At 37.7% G+C, this 8793-nt stretch overlaps 1 protein-coding gene across 5 annotated transcripts in view; it reads right to left on the bottom strand.

Annotated features, from left to right (window-relative positions):
* Positions 1-684: 684 nt before the first annotated feature.
* The window catches only part of PIKFYVE (phosphoinositide kinase, FYVE-type zinc finger containing), an 87838-nt gene continuing 79729 nt past the window's right edge, over positions 685-8793 (bottom strand). For all 5 annotated transcript variants that reach the window (XM_066346654.1, XM_066346657.1, XM_066346655.1 and 2 more), the window contains 7 exons: positions 8596-8655; positions 7770-7946; positions 6931-7034; positions 6105-6233; positions 4815-5076; positions 4328-4402; positions 685-3614 (listed from right to left, as the gene is read on the bottom strand). In XM_066346654.1, coding sequence (XP_066202751.1) covers positions 3499-3614; positions 4328-4402; positions 4815-5076; positions 6105-6233; positions 6931-7034; positions 7770-7946; positions 8596-8655 — 923 coding nt within the window. In that variant the 3' untranslated portion in view covers positions 685-3498. The remainder of the gene's footprint in view (positions 3615-4327; positions 4403-4814; positions 5077-6104; positions 6234-6930; positions 7035-7769; positions 7947-8595; positions 8656-8793) is intronic.

Here is an 8793-nt window from a genome sequence, read left to right as displayed (position 1 = left end):
GGCAGTGACCAACCCACCTGTGCTCTTGGAAGCACGCGCCACGCCCAGCCCATGACTCTCACTTCCACCAGGCGGGTCCAGGCACCATAAGGTAGGCAGCTGCGCCCACAGCTGCAGGGTGCCCCACAGCCGGATCTACTTTAGATAAACTCTGAACTCGCGAAAGAAACAGGCAAACTCAGCATTCCCAGTTGGGCGAGGGAAAAGGTTGGGCAGCTTCTCACTGGTGGAAGGGACCCACAGACTCAAGACCCCCTTTCTGGAATATAAGAAAGGCTATTTATTAGTGAAAGATCTAAATTCTCAGAAAATGAAGGGGGAGAGCATGAGCAGAGGGCCTCAGACCAAGGGCCAGTCCCCCTTGTTAATTTCCTCAAGCCGATTCAGAACTAGGTGAAGTTGAGTCTCAGTTTATTGAAAGTCTCCTTTATTTACAGTATAGTCTTTAAAAGATCAAGGCAGTTTTATCTCTTAAATAATATTTCAATCATATAAAACAGCGGGAACCAAAGTAGAGAAATATATACAATATAATACATTACGTATTTTCAGTATTGTTAAGTTTTCATACCAAGTTAAAAGAAGCTATTATGATTTACAATATCATTTCTCTAGTTAAAATTAAACCTGTCAAAAGACATAATGTACATTTTTTACAAAACTAGCACTGAAGCATTAATAAAAAATGCTCATGATTGTAATTTTAGTTTTTCTATAATACACTGCACCCGTGTTACAAAAACAAACAAAAAAAGGCATTGCACTAGATGCTTTGAATACTGTGTAAGCCAGTATGGTAATACTGGAGGAATACTGAATGGCCCAATCTGTTTCATGAACAGGCTCATTCACAATAGTTTCCACTCTATTAGCTAAGCGGACTTTCTACAGCTAGGTTACTTTCCTTGGCAGTTTTATACAAGCCCACTGCTAATGGGTAAAATGCCAAGGAGAAACCAATGCCACAAAACCCAATACAACCCTACTATTTACACTACCCACTAAGAGCCAAAGCTAGAAAACCACTATTGCTGAATCAAGGGAAAAACTATAAGCAGGACATTTTTTATAAGAAATTGTGAATATCTACAAATTTAACATGTTCAATAAACTATCAAAGGTCTTGCAACAGCTTATTCCCCTTATTTTTCTGAGACTTAGGTAAGAAAACGGTAAATACTTTTTAGTTTTTTATAGTTTTGATGGCATCAAAAAGCTTCAAATTTATAAATAAGATTTTTATACAACACATTTATCTAGTTTGCTTAAGAGTACTACCAATTATTTTCAACGTTTGTATTTAATTCTAAGAAAGAAAGTATTAAGATTTCTTCCATTTTTTAATTATTCATTTCAGCATTAATATTCTCCAGACCTCGAAAGGAGATGAGAGAGGTCAAGTCATTCAATGCTTAACACTGAATAGCACAATATTTAACACTGTAAATATGTGGGTGGTCTGAACAAAGGCTAGGGGCTAGGGATGTAGCTCTACTCCTCACAACAAATTAAACCTTGTATTTCCCCTTCAGTAAGACAAGTTTAAAAGGACAGATTGCTTTTGCAAGGCAGAAAATAGTGCTTCTGATTATATTATATTGAATTTTTTTTTTTTTAGCCACTAAATGAACTAAGAGGCAGCAGGACTTTCAAAAAATAGTTCTTCAAGTCATGGACAAGAAAATCAACAAGACATAATTATTGTCAGGAGATATTCCAATGGAGATCCAAGATACACACGTGGTATTCAGACTAAAACAAAGCAACAACCTGATTACAGCTGGGGGAAGATGCCTTCTGCTGGAAGTGATCATGACTGGGGGTGCAGGAGATGGATGGGACAAACAACCCAAAGTATCCTGACAGAGAAAACGAGCAGCGAGTCAAAACAGGTTTGCATTCAAAACGAGATGAAAACCCACTGCTCCTGGACCCGGAAGTTCATGTTCTGCCAGGTCTCACTCCTGTACTTAACTAGTCTTTGACATCAAAACTAAAATCACCAGTGTTTTGTATGTTTTCAAAAGGCACACCACATGTGTTTAAGTCCTTGGTCAACTAGGTTTCATTTAAAAACAAACCAGGTTTCTAATAAGCACCATACACCAAACTAACGCTTTCATTCTTTAAAGCAAACTTTCCAAAACGTTTCTGTTACATTTACATGTCCTACATTCTCTGTAACTGGAATGGACTCAGATTTCTTTTTCTTCTTATGTGAAAGTTACAATAGAAATGTGCTATTGTAGGAAAGCCTAAGAAGAGTAGAATTCTTACAACTTTATAAATCTCTAAATTATCCTTGTTATGCAAAGAAGCCAAGAGGAAATATTCAGGATTACGTTATTATTGTTTAGTAGTTCTGATCACTTTTTAAACTACCTCTCTATTAAACAAGAAATTTCTTATTAAGAATATTTTATCTTTTAACTTTTCTCAATAGTCAGAACTGCCCTAGAAATTTGGGAACCAGGGACATATGTCCATCCTGGAAATTTCTTAATTATATAGATGTCACTTAAATTGCTGGTTATATTGAACAAGGCAGTTTACCTCTACAAAAAACGATCAAGTGCTTCCTTTTCAGCCAATTTCTTGAATTGAGCCTTATTTATTTTTTACACTTAAAAAAATCCTTCATTAATAATCCTTCATTAATAATTTAGTCATTGTAGACTCATTTAATAATGCTGCTCTTGAAAGTAAAAGAAAAAACCTAGAATGGGAGCAGGTGCAGATAAGTACAGTTCAACATATTAACTGCACAAAAGCTATAAACAAGTTTAAAAAATAGCTCCAGAAAAAAGGCTTAAAGTTAATGGTGGTGCCTCCTGTCACCCAGAAAAGACAAGACAGAACCTGGAAAACATCAAACATACTGGAAAACAAGGCAAGATATAGAATATGGCAGGATTCCCAATTTTCATCAAATTCCTCTGTAAACAAGAACAGACTGTGTCAATCTGTTTAACTGGCTATTAATAAAATAATTGAGAATTTTTTAAAGGTTTCAGAAATTCTAATAGGCAACATTAAATTGTTACATAAAAAAACCAACAAACAAAAAAATCACCAGCTCTACAAATGCTTTTCAAGTGAAGGATATGTCAAATGTGATGCCAAGAGAATCATAATCTATAAGACACTGTTTTCTCGATAGGCTTGGTTGTAAATATGACAACTTATTTTCTACCCTATCCCATCTTTAACCATACACCTGTCCTTAGCTATTCGAAATGTGTCTATATTTTTTGCTTAAGTGAAAAAATGTCCATGCAGCTTTTCAGCCTGGGGAGAGTCAATTTGTAGGTATCGAAATCCGAAATGTAAATCCATGAGATTTTAACCCTTCCGTTACAGATGGCTGGCACAAATGCAGAACCGAGAAGCCTTGGCCAGCACTGGTGGAGATGACAAAGAAATAAAATGTAGCTTATTTCTGGTCCTTTGCTCCAGCCCCCTTTCCTTCATGGTCCATTTCAAAGTAAGTGCCTCTTTTCAGCAGTTCAGACCCAAACCGGTCCAGCGGTCCGGTACCATCAGGAAATACTTGTCCATTGCTTCACAGAATCTAGTCCTGTATAACTCTGGAGAGACCACAGTTGGCATTTTACCTACAATTATGAAAGAGAAAAGGGAAAAGAAAACTGTTACATAAGAGACCAGGCAACTGACTTCGACAGCTCTGTTCTCTCCTGTGCACGGCCGGAGCCACACCCAGCAGTCTCAGCCAGGGGGAGGTGCGCTGCTCACCCGCCTTGGCAAGAGACAGGCCCTTCCCAGTGGGATTTCTGTTTCAAAGACCAGCTCTCCTCTGGAGAGATAAACGCACAAAGGGGCTAGCAGTGCTCAGAGAATTCAGAAGATTTCAAGTGTTAATTAACGAAGCTCTCATTCAGAACCTCTGGGCCTTTTGTTTTGAACTTTCCATTTTGAAAACCTCTGGCATTTTTTTTTTTAAACCTCTGGCATTTTAACACAAGTCCATACTCATTATTTCCCCACTTAAACAACTATTATTTGATCATTTTGGAAATGATCAAATCAAAGATAACCACCTTTTTTTAATTAAAAATGTATCCCCCCTTTTCTTGGTCTTTTCCACATTTATTTCATTATTTAACTGAATTTTATGGGGTGACACAGGTTAATATAGTTCTACAGGTTTCAGGTGCCCGATTCTACAACACATAGCTCTGTCCACCTTAATGTGGATGTATTTACCACCCCAAGTCAAGTAATCAAATATCCATTTTTAAAAAATGTTAACTGATAAGGAAAACATGAGAATAGTTTAAAGAGCCAACAAAAGAAAAATTCTGCTCACCTTGTCCTCCTAAAATTCCTGTTGATTTCACAACCATCTCAAGCTTTTTGTCCCAGGTAAATGTTCGAATATAATCTGTTGCAGGGAGCAATATCAGCAACAAAGTTACATCAATAAGTGTAAGCAAAAGACAACAGTAATTACTATTCTACAACAGTTAACATTACTGAGCGCTGACAATACGCCAGGTGCTCACCTTCGGTTTTCCCCATATTATTCAATGTATTCTCACAACAACCTTACAGGGCTTCGTTTATAAGTGACTTTCAGAATAGAGATATTTTTGGTAGAGGTAATAAAAATGGAAATGAGGAAACTAAATAGAAAGTACTATTTATATATTTAATAGAATTTAAGAACGATTATTTTTAAATTATTTAATGAAACGATGAAAATAATCAATGAGCTGTTAGTAGACCAACTTCAATATAATCTTCAAATCTGACTCTGGTTTCAATCACGAACTATAGAAGTAAGATATACTTACCTATAATTCCAACAACCAGCTCGTTGCTGGTGTCATCTCGCCCAACCAGCAAAGAATAATCTATAATGAGGTGGCTAGACAGGAAGTGGGAGTCGCTGCGGATGGAGGCTCTCAGCACAGCCTTGGAATGAGAGCGAATGTACAGAGGGTTGTCCCGAACCATCTTCAGAAGATTCTCATCCAGTAGGACTACATCACAACTCTCTTTCCCGGTGTCAGTTTTTACATTTCTATTTCTAAGGGAACCCTTCAAATCAAAAACCTGACAGAAAGAAAATTTGGTCATTCATGGGAGTTGCTACAAATGATTAATGTAATTAAATTAAAAAGGCAGAAAGCCTCCCAATAGGCACGACCATTATATACACTTTTAAATTTGATTTAAAAACTTAACATATAACATGTTATTAAATGCATTATAATTGTGTTGATAAATGAAATATACATGTGATATAATTGCATCATATGAAATTAAAATACTCAACTTACTGGAACATTTCAGAAATAACTGACTCATTTAATCAACTTTAAGAAACATGAACAAGTAACTCTAAAAATACATCATTGGGCTGCAAATAGTCTTAGGAAACTTAAAAATTTTAATATCAAAACTCTGTGCAATTACTTATGGCAATGGAGAGCAACAGCCTAGGACTTCTGGGGTGGTGCTAAAAGCAACACAAAGGTCAGGGGACTTGGACACTAGACCACTGCTAGTCAGTTGTTCTTGGCTCATGATGACATAGGAATTTGCGACAGAATGTAAATTAATTACATCATGAAGCACACTTAGCTCAGCAGCTGTTTTTCCCATAGTAAGGCATTTTCAATGAAGAAAGCAGTGCACTGATTTACATTCTAAAAGAAGCTCTTGATCTCGCCACAGACTGGGAACTGTTCAAGGACCAGCCCTTTGCAGAGTACTGTTCTAGAACGTAGACCAACCTGAGTTCTAGCAATATCTATGTGACTGTCATAAAGTACTTAATTTCTATGGGCCTCAGTTTCTTCATGTTTAAAACTGAGGTGGTGGAAGTATAGTAGATCTGCCTTTTCTAATTCTATAATTCTTTGTTTCAAGGATATTGTAGATGTTAAATTTTAGGACCAGACCACAATATTCCTCTTTATTCTTCCCTATAGGGTTCAACAAGTCCCAAGTTAAATTTGGCCTAGCAACCCAAGTGTAACATGTACTGTCAAGACGCTCTTCTCTGATTCGTTATACCCAGGAGCCAGAAGTAACAAGGGTTCCTGAGCTAAATGCCCTGCATGGTCCAATACCCTTACCTGTGCCATCTTCCTCCCGTAGAAAAGGTTTTCCATGACGAGGAGATCTAACTTCTTCTCAGTGTTGTTCTGAGAATTCTTGTAACCAATTCGGTAAACCCCAAGAATTTTGGCTAGTGCAGTGGGCCTCTAAACAAGAAAAAAATGAAAGTAAACTCTTATCAAAAAGAATTATTTATAATTTAACACCAGTATCTGGATTATTCATGTAATATCCAAACATGATTTTTTATTAATATGAACAGGGGACCTTGAACAAAACTCAAGCCCTCAAATCTCAGGAGCAAGTAAAGCAGCAAAGCCAACAAAAATATTAGATCCTCAACATTCTCAACAACTGCTCAAAATCACAAAGTTTATTGTGACACAGAATTTCCCAATAACGTAATAAACCATGCAGGTGACTCCTTCATCTTTTTTCTGGGAGGGTCACTCTCAATGACAACTGGACACACCAGGGCCACCAGGTCCTCGCCTTCTGCTCAGGGTCCCACGCCCTCACTTCTCAACACGCGTTTCAAACATCTGTCTCAGTAAAACTGCAAATTACTATGTGTTCGGCTATTTTCATCCAGCCTTACCGTTTTTAACTGACATATATAAATATGTACTAATTCAGTGCAACCTGCTTGATACCTCTTGGCCCTGACTGGCAAAGGCTGGACGCTGTTGGGACTCGCTGCATTCTGTCACCTCTCTGCAGCAGAGCAGAGGTCCAGTCATGTCCTGTGCACGTCTCACCAGAGGAAACCCTCATTCGGACTAACTCTGAGGATGGAAAAGGCCCAGCAGACTCTAATTATAGACCAAGGTTTGCAATCTCTACCTTTTGTTGAACAGCATTGGTGATATAGTTGAAGTAGTGGGGTGCAAAGTCGAGGAAAGACTGGACTTCCAGGCGAGGCATTTGCTTCAAAATGAATCTGTCATCTAAAAGGCAGAAATGTCATGTGTTTATTCAACCACATTACTTACTGAGATCACCTGTAATAAGTCATTTCAAAGGTCCCAAATGATTATTTGCTTCACATTTTTAAGGGATATTCTTTGATGTCACAGAGAAAATCCTGATCAGCACACAGTTCTCAAGTAACTGAAGGTGGGAAGAGCTTCTGAGATGTATACAGTCCCGAAACCTCTACTTTTGAGAGTATCACCCCTAAATTCCCAGCTGATCTTTATAAAAGTACTAAAACTTTATAAACTCCTTTCTTAGCAATCCAACGAGTAATAGTTACGAAAGTTCTTCTCAAGCAACCCTACTGAACTATCTCAAGTAATTTTGCCCTCAGTGGCTACGGAGAACGGAGTGTGAAGTACAAGTGGTCCCGATCCTCTGTAAACCTTAGTGAGTTAGGAACCTGGCTTCCTTCTATAGGTTAAATGTTTCTATCTTTCTCTCATCAGCTCTAAGGTATCCTTTTGAATTTCCTGGAAGTTCTCTGTTATTATTTACATTTGGAAATCTCAGGAATAGAGAGAATTTAGTAAGAATTTGATCAATGTCTCTAATTATATGCTCTGCATATTTACATTCTTTTAAACACTTGAGGACAGAGCGTCAAGTAAAAGCGTGAAAACAGAAAACTGTTTCCTAGTTGACACCATTCACCGTGATCTGAGGGCAGGACGGGCACTGTGTCGGTACAAGAGGCCGGGACCCACCTTCAGTGGCGTAGAAGGCAGCCCCGGATTTGCCCCCGCGGGCCTGCCAGGGCGACGAGTGGGACAGGGACCGGATGAAATCTTCCTCGCTGCTGCCCAAAATCACCTCCCGCATCTTATGAAACTCTCCCGCATAGTAGAGCCGACAATAAAACTTGGCATTAGCATCGGAAAATTCTATAAACAGCAGTGTTAAGAAAAAAAGCTTTTATGAATCAGAAATCTCTTTCCCTCTTGCCCAATTCCACACCCACCAAATACAACATTTACTTTTCTCCACGGTAGTATTTTTCATGTTAACTCTACTATGTCTCTGTTTATCTAATTTTGTTACAGTGATTTTGGGGAGGATTAGAGAACGCCTGATGACCACCCTCACACATTCACAGAAAAGCCAAACATAGTACAAAACCCACTTCTCATTTGACACTGGTTACTGTATTTTCATCACTGTACTTTCACCTCTTAAATTTTACTGTAAGTAATATTCTGGATGACAAACTTTTAGCACCCACAGCCATACATACAAGCCAGATGCCTTGTGGAGGCGCTGTGGCTCTAGATGGCACAATAATTAATTACTGAAGCATTAGAAATTAAGTCAGATTACAATTTATAGGTTAAATTTTAATTTCATATAATGTACAAATTGACTTCCTTTATAAATGAATGTTTATTTTATGAAGTAAAACTACATCAGCATATAGACTTAACATTCATTTCAAGAAACAGAATATTTATCTAGAATGTAACTAGAAGCCTCAAATCATAGAATTTGCTCAATTGTAGTTTCTGTTCCCAAACCAATATTTTATCTTGTACTTACGAAGCTCCACATGAGGATTTGTGAGTTGTTTCTTTTGTGTATCGCCTCCATCGACTTCATCTAAAAGGTATAATATCATTAGTTAAGCCAAAGGTTTAAAGAGTTATCACTTCATTTGCCTGTTTTTTCTCTGATGTAACAATTAAAACAAGTCCCCTCTTTATCTTAGTCAACTTACTCTTGAGCAAGTATTATGTG

The sequence above is a fragment of the Saccopteryx leptura genome, chromosome 7, assembly GCF_036850995.1.
Source record: "Saccopteryx leptura isolate mSacLep1 chromosome 7, mSacLep1_pri_phased_curated, whole genome shotgun sequence".
Classification (NCBI taxonomy): Eukaryota; Metazoa; Chordata; class Mammalia; order Chiroptera; family Emballonuridae; genus Saccopteryx; species Saccopteryx leptura.
Note: the sequence above shows the minus strand (reverse complement) of the source record. Positions and strands in the feature narration are given on the sequence as shown.